Genomic DNA, 20,258 nt, shown 5'->3' with positions numbered 1-20,258 from the left:
CACAGTTTTGGTCTTATGCATTGCCTAGCAATGACAGTCACCTCCACTGTACTGTAACTCCACCCACACCGTAATTCCACTCGATTTTCTCCAACCACTCCAGATACCCTTCAAGTCCAGGTTGTTGAGTTCTAGCTGTCTTGTCATTCAAAATCTTGGGTCTTAGGATCTTTCAGGTCAGACCTACCATATACAGTAGTTGTCGTCCTAGCCTGTGTACTTATGTGTTTTTTTTAGTAAATATCAAGAGTCCACTTAATTGACTTGAAAGTCTGTCTAGAAACCAGATGGACTTGACTGGACTGCTGTGTGGATGGAATTTTTTTTTCTCGTGTAGTGTCTTTATTTTATGACTGTAAGTGTGTTTTCACACCTGACAGTCTGGTAAACTGGAGACCAAAATTGAAATATTCGGTTCGGTTGTGCATTCACACCTTCCCAAACAAAACAAGACTTTCTAGAAAACAAATTAGAATCCAATTAAAGAGCAGTAAACAGGGAAGGTGACGGTGCACCTTTTAGTCAAGTCTCTTTCATTTAGATATTCATCTAATCATTCCTCCAAACAGATTATAGGCAATTGGTGATGAACAAAGTTGCTTTAATTTCATAACTTTCTTGAACATCTGTGTCTTAGGATGTTGACAGAATGTTACAAATTGTCAGGGTGGGTGTTTCATATAGTGTACTTTACTTTGTGATTGACACACAGTTAAAATCATCTTTGATGAAATAAAACAAAATAAAATTAAGAATTCACTTGGGTCCTAGAACATCCTTCTGATGTTTACCTTCTCACAAGCATCTTTCTTTTCTGCTTCAACTTTCTGTTATTTCACAGCTCTCGGTGAGGGAACGGAAATCTGACAAGGTCAAGATGTCTCGCCAGTAAACAAAGCCAGGAGAGAAAATTTAAAGCAAGAGAATACATTTGAAATCTTTCAAGCATAATATGGAAATCATTCAGCTGAACCACTGCTTAAGATTTCACAGCGATCTGATTCTGAAAGTTTTCTTTCTTTCCTTGAGCAAGTGAAAATTAGTCTGGTTGAATTAAAGTGAGTTTACGGCTAATTTCATTCTTTCAGTCGCATGCTTAACACACACACCCCCACACACACATGGGTACACCCCCACATGGGTACACACACGCCACAGACCACTACTAATGACCTAAAGGGGGAATACGCAATATGGTCACATTATTAAAATGTTCATCACAAACACCATAAAAAAGAAAATAGGATTTGGTTACTATTCTAATCAACACACAGAGAAATCAATTTATTGATGTGTATTCCAATTTTTTTTATTGTATTTCTGTTTCTACACTAACAAAAAGTAGTAAATAATTATAAAACAGAAGGAAAGAAAGAAATTTTTTTCCAAATATGTAACAAAAATAATCTGGCACCTCATCAACACCAGCCCCCATCCATTCACATACTTTTGAAAATTATCCTATTCCTTAATCTCAAGTGTTTTGTGCCCTTTAATGGACTTTCTTCCAATATTGCGCTCTATTTAGCTCCATCCATTTTCCCATCAGCTCTCACAAGCTTCCCCATCCCTGCTGGAGAAAAGCAATCTCACAGTATGTTGCTGCCACTGCCATGTTTCACAATAGGATTTTACTTCCATCTCTGCACCTTCTTTAACAAGCCTGACATGTCCTTCTAATGACTTGTGCCAAACTGCAAACCCAACTTTTTGTGCGTTCCTTCCAAACATGGCTTTTTCTTCTTGCCACTCTTCCATAGGGAACAGATATTTAAGTATATGACTAATAGTTACTCTGTAAACAAATTCTCCCACCTGAGCTGTGAATCTCTGCAGTTTCTCCAGAGATACCATAGGTCTCTTGGCTGCTCCTCTGATTAATGCTTTCCTTGCCCACTCTATTAGTTTAAGTTGATGGCCACATCTCTGTAGATTTGCAGGTGAACTCTAAATGTTTCAGGGCTTCACACAACAACTATATTAATACAGAGATTAAATCACCTACAGCCATACTACATTTACCAAGTCGTTGATCTGAGAAGCAAATTGGCAACATGTAATATATTAAAGGTACTGTTGTTAACTGTGAAAATTTTCTGAATAGGCACATCACACATTTCTGGTTTTTATTTGTAAAGATTTTAGAAAACCATGTATCATTTTTCCTTTCACTTCAGAATAATGCACTGCATTGTGTCTATCACAAGTAATCCTCAAATATACATTGCAGTTCATAGTGAAATGGTAAAAACGTCAGGGGATATGAACACCTTTGTAATGCAAGGTACACAGGCAAGAGGCCAGTTACATGCTTTTCTGGAATTTGAGAAGTGGAATGAGTGGATATCTCACCGTGAGGAAAGGTGACCTGGAATGGCTTGGTAGTGTTTCTGAGGTTCCATAGCGTCAGGCTGCCATCAGAGTGACTGCACATAAACTGCTTCCCTTCATGATGCCAACTGACTGAATGGATAGCCTGTACCAATCATAGAGCAAAATAATATTTTACTTTCATAAAATCAAGTCCTTCTTTTCATATATATATATATATATATATATATATATATATATATATATATATATATATATAGTCTGCTTTATCTATTTATTGTTATATCACACTTAGTGCCAGCATGCTTTATGTAAAAGCTTACAACATTCATGCAATTGCCCTTCTCACAAATTGTTCTGGGTGCACCCAAAGGATAATTTAGCTGTTTACTCTTGACTTGTCCAATTTTTTAAAATTCATTTTTAACTCAGTAGGTGTGAGACACAACTTTTATGCTACATTGACGATGAGCCACAGAAAGCTCTCTTAATGAAAGAGGAGATAAGAGTGGCAGCATAAGTGGAAGATAAGTGCACAAGGTGACAATACCAAGGGCAAATATGGCTGTAAGGATGCCTTGCTTTAGAATAGAAATGAAAAAAAAGATTCAAGTAAAATTTGGTAGGAAAATACAAACATACATCTATGTTTGATTCAAAAAGACAATTTAAATGCTTAGCTTAAATTGTAAACAAACACCAGTTTCTTTGAAAATCATTGTTTTTACATTCTTTAGAAGACGAGAGAGCAGATTATACATATACCACTTTTGCTGACCTGTATCACCTCTAGCATATCTTTAACCTTTGAAATAATTTTAATATATGTAATACAATCTCAGCTTGCTGAAATGTCTATTACATACTGTTACATTGTGATGACAGTTCTGTTCCATTTTTACATTAAAGTATTTGAGTTTTACCAGAAAGTCTCTTCTGACTAACATCAATATGGCAAACAAGTTGTGACAATTATACATCATAAAGAAAGTAAATGCTAATATCCTTCAGGACCGTGTAAGCTTTAAAAGGACAACTTCAATGGCCAGAGCATTTGCAGGCTCCAATCCGTCCAATTACAACTCTTTGAAGAAACGGTAATTGGATGCTTACGGACTTGTTGAAGACAATACCATTTGATGCTGCTCAGACATCTTAATTGTGCTGCACTTTGTTGACTTTAAAAGTATTTGCAGGCAAAAAGCTTAAATTGTTTCACTCAATGATAAGAAGAAGACATGATGACTAGAGGCTTTTTTTAATCAATAGTCACCGTCTTTCTGAGTAAAAGGTCAATAAAAGGAAAAGGAACTTTTCTTTTGAAACTACTTTATTTCAACAAATTAAGTAATTAATACAACTAATTACATTGTCAATTTAGGTGGGTATTAGTTTTTTTACTTCTAAAGAAAACAATACCCACAAAGTGTAGCTAATAAATTCTGACATTCTTTTCAGAAGTTGCCTTTCATGTTTTTTTTTTAATTTTTACTTCTTTAGAAATAAAATGTCACATAAGTGCAGTTTCTATCAGTGTATTAAAGGAAGGAATGGAGCGAACCTCATCATAGTAGATTCTGAAGTCAGCCTTCTTGGCCCGGAGGTCCCACTGCACAATGGTTCCACCCTCAAATCCTATAAGCAACTGCAGAGAGGAGTGACAATAAATGAAATACAAAATCATAACACTTTGAAGAGCATATTTCATATTTTTTTTTACTAGAAAACCTATAACTCTTGATACTACACACAAAACAACTAAATCAACCTTTTAGCTGTTGTTTAAAGCACGTAAGTCATTTTAAATAGAGCTGCTATGATACACTGAGAGACTGTGGAGACAAGCCATTAAAAAAATGAATCACCACCACCATGTATCAGATTTATATATGTTAATCACCACAGTGAAACAAATTATTACTCAAAGTGGAAACTGGATCATTTTGATTAGCAAGAAAGAACTTAGTAATAGGAATATGCCAAATAAATATACAACTGGTAACACAAAACACAAAAGTTTCTTTTATACACTCCTGCTATGCAGGAAAAGTAGGCAAGATTTGTAAAAATGAAGAGGGTGAGCATTTCCTCACCAGTCACAAACAATGTTTTCACTTCAAAACACTTTGTGCCATAGGATTAAAAAAGAAGGTTTTATGTCCATGTCTAAATGTTTCCTCTTCAACACATGAAGCTAAATGTAGACTACCTTCAGAGTTTGAGTGGCATGACACTTGATTTGCTTAAATTACCTTTTGACAGCTGTATTTCGACATTACGTCATTGCAATTGAGCCAAGAAAACATAAAAAAAAATACATATGAAAATGAGACTTTTAGCAGCTTCCATTAATTGTTAGCATGTTTTCAGCAACTACTGAATGGCCTGTTGATGTAAGTATTCTGTTGACACTCTTGTTCAGAGAAAACGCATCGTTAATACTGCAAATCAGAGAAATTGTATTTAGAATCAGAGCAGAATGCTGTCTGAATGCTGAATTAAAGTGTCTTTTGTGAATTCAAATTGATCTCACGAATTAAAAAACAGGTAGGCAGAGCATGCTTTTAATTTCCTGGTTAGTCTCCAGGCTACTGTCCTCAGTCAGAATTCCTACTGATGTTGTTCTCCTACTTATTGCAGAAATAACCATTTAAATCTTGGTTTGACGAGCTCACATTTGAGCTAGAAACTTCTCTATTCCTTCTTCATTCTTGGGTGGCTATTGTGTTATGCACTGATGCCCAAGTTCAATTTTGAACATCCACCTATGGCCATCACTCTTCACAACTTTCTCCCACATTTTCAGCTGCTTTGTTCTCAGCTTCTTTCTTTCAGTCCTTTATTACATATTTGTCAACTGTGGAGATATAAATGTTTAAAACTTAAAAGGACACCTTTACAATCAAAATGACAGGATAATGGAAACATCTTGGCTGTTTAAATATTAGAGAACTATTTTAGCTTATTTATGCATTTTAAAAACATGAGCGCAACCCCAATTTCAGTTCTGTTCAAAGATTTTACATAAAAGCATCTTTTACAATATATTCAGTTTTAGATAAAAAGTAGCCTCCGAATTTAATGTTCTACAAAGAGAGGGAATTGCATGAATGTAGTACTAAATCTTTACAAATGTCGGAGTCCAATTATAGAAACTCAACATTGAAGTAAAAAAAAAAAAAGTAAAGGTCAAAACGTTTTTGCTCTAATTGCTCAGATATTATCAGCTTTTTTGTTTTATTACTCACAATACAGTTCCAGTTGTGCCATGAAATGGGAAAGTTTAAGCCAGTAGACAGACTCTTATAGCATTATCTTGCTTATTAATATTGATACACTTGTGCCTTACTTTAATAGCATACTCTCTTGTCTTTCTCCTTTAGAGAAAGGCTAAAAGAACTGGATCTCTGTATTGTGCTATATTCAAACACCATAAAAACATGAAGTTATTAATTACTAATTAAAAATTCTTCAACCATGTGAAGAACTAAAAATTAAAACGCATAAAAAAATGAAAGTATAACTTATAAATTAAAGTTTTTTTATTTTAGAGAATTGTTTTAAATGACTGGATGAGACTGAATAAAACTACTCACTTTAAATGTTAGAAAGAAATTGATTGACCTAAGCCTCAAGAATTTTATAACTGTTTTCATACAATTGAGATACAGTATAAAGTAGTATTACTTTAATTTGATGTTTTATTGATGTAGGTTTCACATTTTCAGATTGTATGTTGATAAGAAGGTTTGAGATACACTAATCGTTTACATTGTGATACCAATTACTGAAATTCATTCAAAGACATTTTAATATTTGCCACCTTTGAAATGTTCTATGAAGCATCTTTTAAATATGAGACATTAAGTTTATAGGGAGGCTGATTTAACTTTAATTCCAAAGACCTTGAAGGTTCTGAACAATTCTGGAGTCAGAGTAGATTTTTCTAATTAAAGATAGAACATAAAACATTAAGTCCTCTGGTCAAATGTTAATTAGAGACAGTCCTTGGTTATACTTTTAAAATATAACTTTTAAAACTACCTGTATAAACACCTTTATTTAAAACTAGCAATAAAGTAAAACTTAAAAGAAAGACACAATATTGTCAAATTTATAAAACAACACTTCAGGTGCAACTTAGACACAAAATGGTTCCCTGTAAGACTTCAGCCATTTGCTTGTTCAAGACTGCTGCAGACCACTGTAGAGTCTCACATTTAGATATATCATAGCATCATCTGCATGCAAATCTTACTAATCATCTTTAAAACTTTCAAGTAATGTATTAATAAGGTCTACTGGAGAACAGCGATTCTAAAAGGTTTACTTGTTGAACACCCACTTTACAGCTTTGAAGGTTGATCTTATGCCCCCTTTTTTATGAGTGGTGTAGCACGTGTCAGTGCAGGTCGGTATGTTATTTTGTTTGTTTCGACAAAATAATATGCCGACCCACAATGCACCATTCCTGTGCCCCCTTTAGTCGTAGGTCCATAGAACAATGGTACAGTTAAGGTTAAGGTACTGGCATTACGCAACACAGTCCATTGATTGGGGAACAGAAAAATGTCACTGCTTGTGACAAGCATGAGACATGCTAGCTTGCTGGGCATTTAGGCCTAATCCCAAATGCCTAGTGTTTCTGGGATGAAAAAGGGAGAGATTCAGAATTTTTTTTTTGTTATTCTGAGAACCCAAAAGGTTCTGGTTCTGAATTCAGCATCTCCAAACCTCTAGGAAAAATTAATTAAAGATCAAAGTGGTTTTATTTGGGATAAAATGAAGGAAAAGGTTCAAAAACTTTCAGACATTAGGTGGATAAGACAAAATGTTTCCAAAAACTTTCACATATTATGTGGATAAGATGAAATGTTCTTTTGTCTTATCCACGAAAGACAAGACAAATCCAGGAGATCACTGGATCTCCTGCTGACCAGTGAAAATCCAACTGGTGGTGGAAATGCTCCCCTGAAATGCCAGACTGTAAAATAGTGTACCGAGCCACACTGACCCTAGAAATGAGGCACTACACTGTTAACTCCACCAAATTGTTCCTTTATTTTTTGATGGAAACAAAGGAATCCCACTGATTAGGACTGTACAGTTTTTTTTATCACAGATATTGTCAAATTTATACTGTAATATATATGACATGTAAAACTACTTCAAAGGAAGGTAGGACCTTTTGGACTTGAAACAACACCTAATTTCTTCTCCACATGTACTGATGGGTACAAAATTCTGCATGCACTATACAAAAGATAAGAGCAGATTGATGCAGTCTGATCACAAATGACGGGAGAAGGAGATCAGTAGTGCTGGGAGGAGCACAGACAGCATGCGGAAATGGCTCTCCTGCTGAGCAGAGACACAGTGTGACATCTCAAATATGAAAATAGGCGTGTGAAGCTGAGGATAAAAGCTGCCCTTTAGAAACATCCTGCAACCTTGAAGTTTTACATTAGTAACATCGAAAAGTAAAGAAGAATGAAGACATACTGTCAATATGCAGATAGAGAATCAATACTGCGCAGTATGTTCTCAAAGGTATGTGATGTTTGACAGCAGACCTAATTTAGCATGATGAATGGCTGTTTACCGTGTTCATATCAGTTTGACTTTGAGATTGGAGGCAGGTTGTTGACGTAATTCAGACTGAAAACTCAAAGAAATTTTCACAACAATCACCATGGCAGTCTAAGTAGGCAGACAGAACTCATAATGTCTGTCAAGTCCATATTTTAGAAAACAGCCAAATAAACTGGGTGCAAATTTCCAAGGGCAAACTGACACATAAAGAAAAATAAGTAAAACAGAACCCAATGACAAGACAGATAAAGAAAGCACACAATTCTTTCAACTGCTTGTGGATGATTTAGCAAATGTGTCTGATGTGCAGTGAGTATATATACACAGCAAAGGTAAGAACAAACAGATGACAGCTGTAGGACAATTGACTAACATGGAAAATGTGTTGTTTTAAGCAAACACAGGAAATTACTGTAGCTGAACTGCACAGGAAATACCCCATCTACACAGGAGGTGTGAGTAGAAAAAATTTAAATTTGAAAAGGAAAACAAAAACAGAATAGAAACTCAAAGCCAGCTGCTGGCATTTTGAAAAGAGGATAACACTACAGCGAGACGGAAAACTGAACTGACTATGCAGTAATTTTCTTTCTGCTTAAGTGGAGATTTCATCAGCTGAAAACTCATTATAGGAAAAAAGCATTAGAATCAAATCAGCGTGCCAGAAAGAAACTTACTCTCCACAAAGCAAAGTATTTTTTTGAGTCAGACTTGTCATTTTCAGACATCTATATTCAAGAATAGACATGGGCTGTTACTGCTATGATAGTACACCAAAGTGTTGAAGTTCGTTTCAAAATTGTTACAATTTCTATCGTATCATGTCTATAGTTTAAAGTTCTTTAACGAGATGCCATTCACATGGTTGAAAGAGGGCTCCTACACTTTTCTCTTGCTTATAAGAAACATGAATTCATCTGTACAGGCGTGCTATTCCATCACTCCCATAAAGGTAGAGCAGTTCCAAAACTACAGTTTGCAAGCTAGAGGCATGTCTGTAAAGCTGCAGACGTCCAGTTGTCTACCTGAGCAGACAAGCCAACTACTTATCAGATAAACCTGACTAATAAATCAGGATGAGCCTGCGACAACCTAAGAGTTTTTCTATAAAGAACCCAATGACAGCAGGGTGTGACTGTATCTGAGTGTATTCGTGGTGTTTATGATTGTCTGCTTTCATCTTCAGACTGCCGGTGTCTGCTGTCTGAAACCTGACAAAATATTTCTAAACACAAGGAGACAACTGCAGTCAGTAACAGAAAAGCATTTCTGTGGCTAAAACAAATTGAGGTCTTTATTTTTACAAGTATAGCAATGGTGTCTATGACGTATATTAACTGTTACTCTAATCTTGACATAGGGACAAATACAAACAGTAAGTGAATGCAGGTGAATGAGCTGTTTCATGTACTTGAGAAGCGATTCAAATAATAAAATTACTTATCTAAGGACATCCAATAGAGGTAAATCTATATCAATCACAAGAAATTAATTCAATTTAAGGTGACTAATAAAAACAGAAGGTCATTTTAATAGTTGTACTTTTTGTAACAGATGTACACTGTAAAATCTGAAGTGCTGTTTTAGCATACCAAAAACAGGTGGGCGAATTCTGCTCTGTGCAAAAAAAAGAGCAAAGAAACATTGTGAACCATAAAGAGACAGAAATTATATTTTTATATGAAATAGAAGAATAAGAATATTTACTGCCAAATAAATACATGATAGACCAATTCTACAGGAGAAGAAACCATAAATGACTTCTGTTGCTATCTGATGCATTGAAGAAAAATAGGAAAAAGTAGAAATAGCTGTTAATTTTCTATTGTAAATAAAAGGATTTAGATCAAGTCACATATTTATGCTTTAAGTTATTGAGCAAATCCACTGATACTGCAAAACTTTTCTATTTTAACGCATAATGTCCCATTGAGCTATGAATAATTAAGAAGCACCTATGTGAAATTTAAAAATATATTTCTGATCACAATACTTGACCAAATTAAGAATTCAGAATTTATCTTTAAGAATTTGTTTTGATTGTAGGATTTTAATGAAAGATTGCATCTGGCAGTGTTGTAGTACTCGAAAACGGTCTTGGTCTCGAGACCGGTCTTAAGACCATTTTTTGATAGTCTCGGTCTTGCCTCGGACTCGACCACATTTGGTCTCGGTCTTGTCTCGGTCTCGGACATTGAGGACTCGGTATTTTATTTCAAGACCGGTCAAGACCACAACTGTGAAAATAACGCTAAATCATCAGTATCAATTTCTTTAAGATCCTTCTTTTTATTGGATGCACTCCTGATTCAAATCCAAGCAATAACCCGTCTCATTGGTAAATGCATGTTGTTTTTTTAACTGCTGTCGCCCCACCCCCTTTCACCTTGAGCGCGGACTGCAGCACTTCGATTGAAAGTTACAAGTGGTTGTCTGAGAAGGGGATAAGATGTCGGCCAAATCATCGGTTATAAAATTTGGCTATTTAAATCACAAACAATACATTTGTAAAGCAACATTGAGAAAAAAGCATACAGCGCAATGTAAGTTCTGCAGTGCTTCACTATCAGAGACGGTGGGGACTACGTCCAACTTTTATTGACACCTTGAAAGAAAGCACAAAGAAAGGTAAGCTGTGTGTAAAAGTGATATTAGGAAAGCTAGCAAGTTAACGTAAGCAATTTCCTCGGTATCAAAATTATTCTACCCGGCCATCACACAGTTCTTATTTCAATATTAGCTACACATATTAAGTTAGCTAAAGTTATATATGTATGCTTTATCTTTTAGGGTGAATGTTCTCCTTTCTTATCCGCTATTTGCCACCTAGCTTGATGCACAAGTTGTCACCTAGTAGTGTTTGTGAAAACATGTCGGACATTACTGATTTAATTTAAAGAAGTGTTGATTCGTGTTGTGCATGGACAACGCTGTTTCAATTACAGCTTTCCTGAACATGTCTCCGTATTTCTGTCGGCTTCATGAGTGGATTGCAGCACATAGGTGGAAGCAGAGCAAAAATAAAAGTCTGAATAGATAATCGTAATATATTTTGGTTCTTGTTCAATACTTCTCATGAAGGAGAAGACTGATGTGGAAGTCTCTACCTATGTTTATTAATAACCATAATAAGGTGACGTACGTAACCATGACAGAACAATGGTTCGTAATGGTTCTGTCAATAAGTCACCATGACAGAACGTAATGGTTCGTAATGGTTCTGTCAATAAGTAACCATGACAGAACATAATGGTTCGTAATGGTTCTGTCAATAAGTAACCATGACAGAACGTAATGGTTCGTAATGGTTACGTTCTGTAACGTAACCATGACAGAACGTAATGGTTCTGTCAGCATGTGCTGGCTTGTGCTGGTGGGTAACCCCAATGTCTCCAAAGCCATCATATATAATTTATTAATGTGCCAAACCTGATATGCTTAACCTTAAATAAGTTGTATTTTCTTGCATTGGTCCTACAATTAACATTATTAAGGGAAGTAAGCAAATGCAGTTAACCTTGAGAGACTGAGTCGACTGGACATATAATAACATCCTGTTCCTAAGTTAGATTTTTTCTTTCTCATGAAAAACAATTATGAGACAGTGAATGAATTCATTCACTGTCTCATAATTATGAACTAAGGTCAATGTAAGTTACATTGACCTTAGGAGCTGGATATAGCTCCTGACATTGAAGATAAGACGTGGAGGTGATGCTCTGTTGTTTGGCTGTGGGAACTAGTCTATAGATATAAGCAGAGAGTGAAGAGACTAATATGCCTCACCTTATGAAAAATTAATAAATTAGTTGCTTTGTATGGATATAGGCAAATTACTTTTAGAAACCACATTGTTATGTTGCCATTTACAATTTCAGGTCAATAAGTAACTTTTTACCAGTTCACTCTCTATGGTTCATACCAGAGGTGTGACCAAGTCACTGTGTTGCAAGTCTCAAGTAAGTCTCAAGTCTCTGTCCTCAAGTCCGAGTCAAGTCTCAAGTAAAGACAGGCAAAAGTCGAGTCAAGTCTCAAGTCAGGAACCTTTAATTTCAAGTCATTTCGAGTCGTTTTTATTTTATTTTATTTTTTATAATTTGCAATTATACATAAAATTCAAATAATAGACCATTCGTTCTTTTTAAAATATGTATTTATCTCAAATGATAGAACATGTGTAGCTGAACACAAAGTATAAAAAACATTTTTAAATTGGACCACTTTATTGCGCAGTTCTGTTAAACTTGATATTCAATAAAAAAAAGACGAAAATGCTGACATTTCCACAGCACAATACAAAGAACGATAACAGCAGTTTTTTCCTCTTTTCTCTGACCTGGTCACTGAGTGAACATGTATTTTTATGTGTCCATGTTTTGAGTGACATAAGAAACAAAACAAATATATCAACTGAACAATTGACAGAAATCTGCAATTGAGGATACTGTATTTCAGTTAACTATTCTGCATTGCATTTGCAAAACACCAAACTGGCCAAAAGTCTGTCTGTCATTTGTGCACGATGAGGACGTAAAATGATGCCACCATAGCTGAAGACGCGCTCCACTGGAGCACTGCAAGCAGGCACTGCCAAAACTCTGGTGGCCACATTAAACAGTGAAGGAAGAGTGTGCATGTTCATTGCCCAGAACCAATTTAACCCGGAGTACACATGCTAACACGAAGTTAGCTAAAGTCAACTATCTTACAGCAAAAGAAAAGTGCCACCTACCGATCTCTGTGAAGCTTCAAATGCCTGACAAAGTTGGACATCGTGGCATCTCCATCCGATATTCTCTTCTTGCATGTTTTACAAGTTGCAGTTCGTTTTTTAGTCGAAAGTTCATAACCTACGTAGCCAAAAGAAATTACTCGCGGAAGCATATTCGAGCGGTTATTTCGTATTTCGTTCCCTGAGCTCTGCACCTTTGCCGCGTTTTTTTAAACGTCCAAATCCTGTTAATTTGATTGGTTGTGCTGCAGCTACGTACACATACATACATAAGGAGAGAGGAAAAACATAGTGACGGTCTGCGCATATTGATACGGAATGAGTGAAATTAATTAATGACGCCACTTTATAAATAATGTGTTTTAAATTTTAAGACTTTGAGTAAAAAATATCAAGTCTTTTCAAGTAAACAGCTTCAAGTCGAGTCAAGTCCCAAGTCAATGGCATGAAAGTCAAAGTCAAGTCCGAGTCTTTCAGCATTTTTTCAAGTCAAGTCTCAAGTCGTGATTTTAACGACTCGAGTCTGACTCGAGTCCAAGTCATGTGACTCGAGTCCCCACCTCTGGTTCATACCATATCAGTCATTTAACTTACTTGTTTATCCATTTCAAAAATGTGATGGCCAAAATACCATTGATTTGCATTTTGTTTATCTACATGCGTTTCTAGTAACATTACATTACACATATTTGACATGTATTTGTAAAGTTCCTACTTATTTTTAAGGTTGTTTTCTTATGTAATTGATGTTCATATGATCAGATAAACTGATTTCTATGTCCTATTTACTAGGTTCCTGGAATACAAGGCAGGGCAACAGAGTGATGTCACACAGCCAACAATATCGTTATTTACACAGAAAGTGCAGCTCTACAGCCCACAATCGCCAAGGCAGCAAGCCATCAGTGAAGCCATTGTTCAAGATTTGATCATTGGATGTTGTCTGCCCCTCTCCCTCGTGGAAAATGGACACTTTAAACACTTTCTTGAAGTCCTGGACAGTAAATACACACCAATCTCTAGAAAAACAGTTTCTGAGAGACGAATTCCAGAATTGGTCAGAAAAGTCAAGGAAACTGTCTTGGAGAAACTGAAGACCCAGTCGTCTGTGTCATTAACAACTGACCTTTGGTCTGATCGCAGGCTACGCTCCTTTCTTGGGGTGACTGCCCATGTGTGCTACAAATCTAAAGATTGCTATGCACTTGAATCCTACCTGCTGGACTGTAGGCGTTTTACAGGGAGGCATACTGGAGAGCACATTGCGTCTGCCTTTGAGGAGATCACTGAGGAATATGGTATTCGTGACAAAATTAGCTATATCATAACAGACAATGCACCCAATATGAAATGTGCTTTCAAAGTACACATGCCCCAGCAGCAATCTGATGACAGTGAGAGTGAAGAGGATAATTTAGATGACGAGCACTTGTGGGAGGACATTAATTCAGAGGAAGACATTGACTTACCATGGTCATCTGGTGAACGTCTTTCCTGCTTTGCACACTCTCTCCAGTTAGTTGTGCATGATGGTATGAAGGAGGTCAAGACCATTTCTCGCACCATAGCAAAAACGTCAAAGTTCGCAACCCTTTTACATAGCAGCTCACAATTTAAAGATAAGTTTGAGGCTGCATTTGGCACCAATAAAAGTGTTCCAGCTGCAAATACAACTCGTTGGAACAGTACATTTAAACAAGTACAGGCCCTTACAACTCTAGAACACAAATCACTCAGTGAAATGTGCAACAAAGACTATGAGGATGTCGTGTTCAGTGCGCGGGAGTGGAACCAGCTAAAGGAGCTATGTATAGTTCTTTCTCCATTTGCTGAAGCAACAGAGCTGACCCAAGGGGAAAGATCAGTGACTATTAGTATGGTGGTTCCAACTGTACTGGACTTGAACACACACCTCCTCAAGATGGAGGAGACCCGAATGCAGTGCCGGCCGTTGGTCAGAGCCCTCCAGCAGTCTCTGGTGAAAAGATTTTCTGGAATCTTTACAAAAACAAACATGGCCAAAGACAGTGGAAGAGAGGAACCTTTTAACCATGATGTGTACTTCTTTGCTGCCATGCTGGATCCACAGTTTGGCTTAAGCTGGGTGGATTTAGATGTTACCAACGGAGGTAATGCAGCATCGGTGAAGAAGTTCAGAGATGAACTTAAGAAGACACTGACAGGTTGGTATGCATTTTTCTTTGCTGAAAAAAAAGTCTTATTTGCAAAATTATAAATCTTAAAATGTCTCAAATTCGTAGCACATAAAGCCTTAAATCATAAAGTGGAATTTATAGTCTTCTTTTCATCAGTTTACTTTTGTCATAAACATTATTTTGTACACTCAAAGTTCTTGAAAACTAACACAGTCATTGTGTTTGTGTTTTTCAGACACATTGATCTTTGGGGTGGAGAACATGGAGAGTACAGATGACAAGTGCTCAGAAGCCATGAATGTGGATCCAACCAGTCATTCGCCACCAGCCAAATGCCCTCGACTTCTGTCACGCTACAAGGCACATAAGAAGCACAGCTCCTCTGTCCAGAATTCAAGTATTGCAACACAATTAAACAGATACTTTAATGATATAAGAGACTGTGACAGTGACAATGCTCTTGCCTTCTGGGGAGAAAACCAGTCCAAATATCCTCAACTGCACAATTTGGCTTTGAAAGTGCTATCCGTCCCTGCCTCCTCTGCACCAGTGGAAAGGGTTTTTAGTCGAGGAGGCATTGTAATGAGACCCCATCGTGCACGTTTAGGTGCAAAAATGCTGCAGTCTCTAATCTTTCTGAAGTGCAATGAAACCTTACTTTAAACTAATTTTATGTATCACCTACTTTATTTCAACCACTGTTCAACTACATGGTTATCCTTGTTCTCGAGTTTTGCCATTGACGTTTTCTAAAGCTTTGGCGTATTATGAAACTGCTTCCAGTTGTATAATTTTATTTTTGAAACGCATGCAGTTGGGCCTCTAAATGTCAGATTTCTTTATTATGTATGTTATGTATAAGTTGCTACATCCATTCAACAGCAGAGTTAAAGATGCAGTATGTAACTTTGTTAAAACAAAAAAATATCTTTGTAAAAGTTATATAGTTTTTTTTATATATTTATGTCACTATGTTGTGTCAGTATGTTATGAGACCGACAAGCTGTGAAAATATTGAGCTCCTCTGCCTTTTCTCCATGTTCCCAGTGCTAACTGGAGAAATACACTGCTTGGTCAAAAACAAACCATCTGATCCAGCAAAAGGGTCTTAGAACTGATAAAAGTCAGTCATGTTTTTGTGCACGTATTTCAATGGGGTTTGTATTTCTGCAGATGGCAGTAGTCGCTCAGGGAGGAAGTGAAGGAGATCAATCTTTTTTTCAACAAATTATCTGTCTCATAACATATTGTCACAACTTGGTGATAGATATAGATTTATTTAAGAAAAGTTATATAATGTAGCTATAATCTGTATACGAGAGAGAAACGAGAGAAATGATTGGCATTTTTTCAGTTTTACATATTTGCACATGGTTTTGAAATAGCACATTTAAAAACAACATAAATGTATGTACTGTTCATGAAAGGCAGAGAAAATACTATTTTGATCGACTTTGATTGTTTGAAATTCTGTGATCACAACATAGAAGTACTAAATAAAGATGTTTATGTTTATTCCAGTTCTCTGTGTAAAATATCTAGGTGTTTTTACGTGAATGTGGGTCTTTTAGATCAATTTTAGTGATTTTGATCATGTTTCACATTTTATTGTCACATACTGGCGCTGGTCTTGGTCTTGACTCGGTCTCGACTTCCCTCGGTCTTGGTCTTGACTTGGTATCGGACCCTAAAAGTCTTGGTCTTGTCTCGGTCTCGATACACTCTGGTCTTGGTCTTGTCTTCGTCTCGGGTTAGGTGGTCTTGAACACAACACTGGCATCTGGGCAAAATTTTTAACCAACACACCTATTGTACAGTTATGGAGTAAATAAGAAGCTCAAACTATCATTCACAATGAAAAAAAATAATAAAGCAATCAGATACAGCACAATAAATAATATATTTAAATTTTATATACAAACTAAATTGGATATTTATTATAAAAATCAAATTCCTTAGAGTCCAGCTCAGATGCCCGGCCCTACAGAGGTGAGTGTCAGATAAATCACAGCTATGCAACTTGATCGGAGGAGGAAAGAACAGGCAGGCTGATTTTCTTGGTCGAAAACATGATTTCTCTCTAAATCCAATCACCTGCCCAGTGTTTTCTTGGACGTGCCAGCTCTTTTCTAAGCAGTTCACAGCATAATCTGTCCAGATGGTTCTCAGTGACTAACCATCTGGTGCATCGGGTCAAACAGCATGGCTACATCTATATATGTGTGTATATATACAGAGAGAGATTTAACTGCAGTGTTATTGTAGTGTGGATACATTTTCTGAATGCAGAAACACCTCGTTAAGTCTGCCTGTATCCGAATTATCCTAAGTTTATTGTGGAAATTAATATGCTGAAAACTTTCTGTAAAAACTACTCTGCATGACACTCTGGAGTTGTCCTTAATTAGGATTGAAATACAAATCTGCTCAAACAGGTAGAGTCACACATTCTTTGCACTTCTGTGAGCATAATTCATGAAACAGGAGGAAAAAGAAGACAGCAAACTCAAAAGTCGAAATAAAAGGCATACCAGGGGATGTGGGGCTAAGAGAAGTTTAACAAAGAGTATAGCAGTGGGAGAAGGAAGGAGCCACCAAGAGTTTGAGTAAAAGAAACCAGGAGATGTTGCCAAGATTTGATCGAGTCCACCTACTCACCTTGCCTTCGTCCTTTGGGCTGTCACTCAGATGAACTACAGGACCTGGGTGAGTTTTAGTTGACCTAAGATGAGAAGAAAGATGACGTATGAAACACAGACATGTCCTGTAGTGCTGCAAAACAACATTACAGGAATTCTTTTCCCCCCCACAGTCAAGGAATTATGTTTGCATTTTTCCTTTTATCTATACAAGCCGGAATACAAGTCGTTGCTAAAAATTAGGTTAAACTATTGCTGCTAAAAGCTGTGACATTTATAGGCATTCTCTGAAAAAAAAATAAATAAAATTACTGATATTTAGAGAGCACTGAGTAAAAATAAAAAGCAGCGAGGGCAGCACATATGCACTTTAAAAGGTGGTGTGTTATAACTATAATTTTCTTGTAATAAAAATCCAGCCGACAGCTACATTTAGTAAATTACCCTTTTGTGCAATAACACATGTAATGTGCTTTCAGGAGTGCATTTCTTTTTATTACGTGCCAATGAAAGCTGCACAATGACATGCAATCTAAGAACCATTTACACCTATGTTCTGGTTCCCATTATAATGTCTGAAATACAAAAAGAATGCACCAAGATTTGGTATATATAACCTAATAATAATTGTACTGTTCTATACACTGATCTAAATTAGGGCACTTTGCATAATTAACTGAACTTACATTGCCTTGCAAGTGTATAAGGAGACCTTTGGCTTTTTCCCATATTGTTACATTACAATCAGATAAATTAGAGTATTTTATTGGGATCTAATGTGAATGACCAACATTAACAAGCAAGTAGTTGTAAAGTGGAAGGATAGTCGATATTTTACAACAAAAAAACTCAGAGAAAATGGATTGTTGCATGTATATTCCGCCCTCTTGAGCAGCAAAGAGTTACCTGTATGTATAAAAAGCTAAAGCTAATCTGCAAAGGCCTCAGAAGATTTTGGAGAGAATCAGGAAAGAAACAATGTCACGACTTTAGCTGCATGTTTAGTATTACTGTCCTGCTGGTAGGTGAACCTCACCCCAGTTAAGTCTCTTTTTTGCAGCATCTAACAGGTTTTCTCCCAGGATTTTTCTTTGTTTAGCTCCATACAAATCACCATCTACTCTGAGCAGCTTGTCTGTCCCTGCTAAAAAAACAAACTTATAATACAGCGCTGACACCACCATGTTTCACAGTGCAGATGGCATGTTCAGGGTAGGCTAAAATGTTGGTTTTCCACCAAACAAAGAGCTGTACATGTTACATGAAGGTCTGTTTTAGTCTTTTCTGAGCAGAGAACCTTTTCACATGTTTTTCATGAGCCCTTCATTGCTTGTGGAAAGTCTTTTTATAGCCTTTCAACAACGGCTTTTTGCTTATGAATTTTACATAAAGGTGAGATCTTTAAAATGCAAGACTAATACTTGGTTTTACCTGTCAACAAATCTAGCCAGTCTATTGAAACAGGTGCGACTCCTTCAGAGTAACTGACCATTTGGCTTCTTCTTTGATTAATACTAATCAGTGTAGGTGAATGACTATCTCTTACAATAGACCTATTCAATCTTTCTGATGATAGATAGAACAGCTCTATGGATTTGTTATGCTTTCTCCACAACTTTATCTCAGTTCTATCAGTTATTTAGTCTTCATATTGTTGTTCACCAACAATCTCTGACAAACCTCCCAGGCCTTAAGAGAAAAAAATACTGAGCTTAAATTAAATTAACTATTTGCTAATGATTCCACTATACAGATGCTCCCCAACAAAAACACATAAATTGAAATACTTACTATATATTGATCTATGCATTTTCATAAAGACTAACTAAAACACTTACCTAACTACCTGCTCACAGATAGACATCCATTAGGGTCAACTGATGATACAAAGTTATCTTAGAGTTTATTTATGAAAAACATTGAAGCAGAGGAAAAATGTTCTCTGTACTTATTGGATTTTCCATGACCATGACTCAGGACTAATGCTTGCTTTTGTGTACAGAAGGCTGTATTCTTTGGATGCTGAAAGCCTTCACACTGAAGAGACGGATATGAGAATTTCAGGTGGGTTGCCAAGAAATTAGTGACTTTGTGATGAAGTTTTTTTCTGACAACTGCCAAGGCCAAGCTTTGAAATCTGTACAAAAGTAAAGCAGCAGATAATAAGTCAAAAGATTTTTTTTAAAAAGATTACATTTATGAATATAATTGCTGAATATAACTGTATTAAGAGGCTAAACAGCAGGCTAAAAGGTTCAGAATTTCTTTAAAAAACATGTTGACTTGGCTCTAATAGACAAGAGTCTTTAATCATGTAGGTGTGTGTGTGATCAGAGTTTTAAATGTAAACATTTAAGGGGAATTTTCTTAATCTAGAGGACCTGAAATAGTCCTCATAGTTTAGTTCCTTTGAGAAGTAACTTTGTTTACTTTGTTTCTGCCTCTGTTTTCATTGCTCTGCATGTTTACCCCCACACCTGCTTCCATTTAGTATCCATCACACCTACCCTTGTTCATCTCCCTTAGTGCATTCATACTGTCACTTCTGCCTCAGCCATGGTGCAGCTGTAAGTGAGAAAACCAATGGGATTTGCTAATTGTTGTGGTCAGCATTCAAACTAATTACTGTAAGTGATACAAGCAAATAACTGACTAATAGAAACACTTCTAAGTCAAAGCATACTGGCCCACTTCATCTGATAGAGTAGACAGAGACAGTAGACATGCTTTATGACTTTGAGATATTTTTGCTACTCTTCAGTTTTCTAACTCAGCAAGTGTCTGTCATACAGGAACAAAACAAACATC

At 36.4% G+C, this 20,258-nt stretch overlaps 2 protein-coding genes across 14 annotated transcripts in view; one reads left to right on the top strand and one right to left on the bottom strand.

The window, feature by feature from the left end:
* stxbp5l (syntaxin binding protein 5L) overlaps positions 1 to 20,258 on the bottom strand; it is a 154,389-nt gene that overhangs the window by 51,132 nt on the left and 82,999 nt on the right. For all 13 annotated transcript variants that reach the window (XM_032568467.1, XM_032568471.1, XM_032568468.1 and 10 more), the window contains exons 6-8: positions 17,470 to 17,533; positions 3,893 to 3,976; positions 2,353 to 2,476 (exon numbers count right to left, since the gene is read on the bottom strand). In XM_032568467.1, coding sequence (XP_032424358.1) covers positions 2,353 to 2,476; positions 3,893 to 3,976; positions 17,470 to 17,533 — 272 coding nt within the window. The remainder of the gene's footprint in view (positions 1 to 2,352; positions 2,477 to 3,892; positions 3,977 to 17,469; positions 17,534 to 20,258) is intronic.
* LOC116723493 (uncharacterized) lies at positions 13,435 to 16,086 on the top strand. Its single transcript, XM_032568481.1, has 2 exons — positions 13,435 to 14,838; positions 15,047 to 16,086. The coding sequence occupies exons 1-2, from the start codon at positions 14,001 to 14,003 to the stop codon at positions 15,472 to 15,474; spliced, it is 1,266 nt and encodes a 421-aa protein (XP_032424372.1). The 5' UTR covers positions 13,435 to 14,000; the 3' UTR covers positions 15,475 to 16,086.

The sequence above is a fragment of the Xiphophorus hellerii genome, chromosome 7 (genome assembly GCF_003331165.1).
Source record: "Xiphophorus hellerii strain 12219 chromosome 7, Xiphophorus_hellerii-4.1, whole genome shotgun sequence".
Taxonomy (NCBI): Eukaryota; Metazoa; Chordata; class Actinopteri; order Cyprinodontiformes; family Poeciliidae; genus Xiphophorus; species Xiphophorus hellerii.
The sequence above is the reverse complement of the archived record's forward strand: the minus strand, read 5'-3'. Positions and strand labels throughout refer to the sequence as shown.

Excerpts from the sequence above, each read along its gene's own strand:
- LOC116723493 (XM_032568481.1), top strand. The coding sequence starts at position 14,001 with ATGAAATGTGCTTTCAAAGTACACATGCCCCAGCAGCAATCTGATGAC. Across the intron at positions 14,839-15,046 it reads ACTTAAGAAGACACTGACAG|ACACATTGATCTTTGGGGTG; the intron begins GTTGGTATGCAT and ends TGTGTTTTTCAG.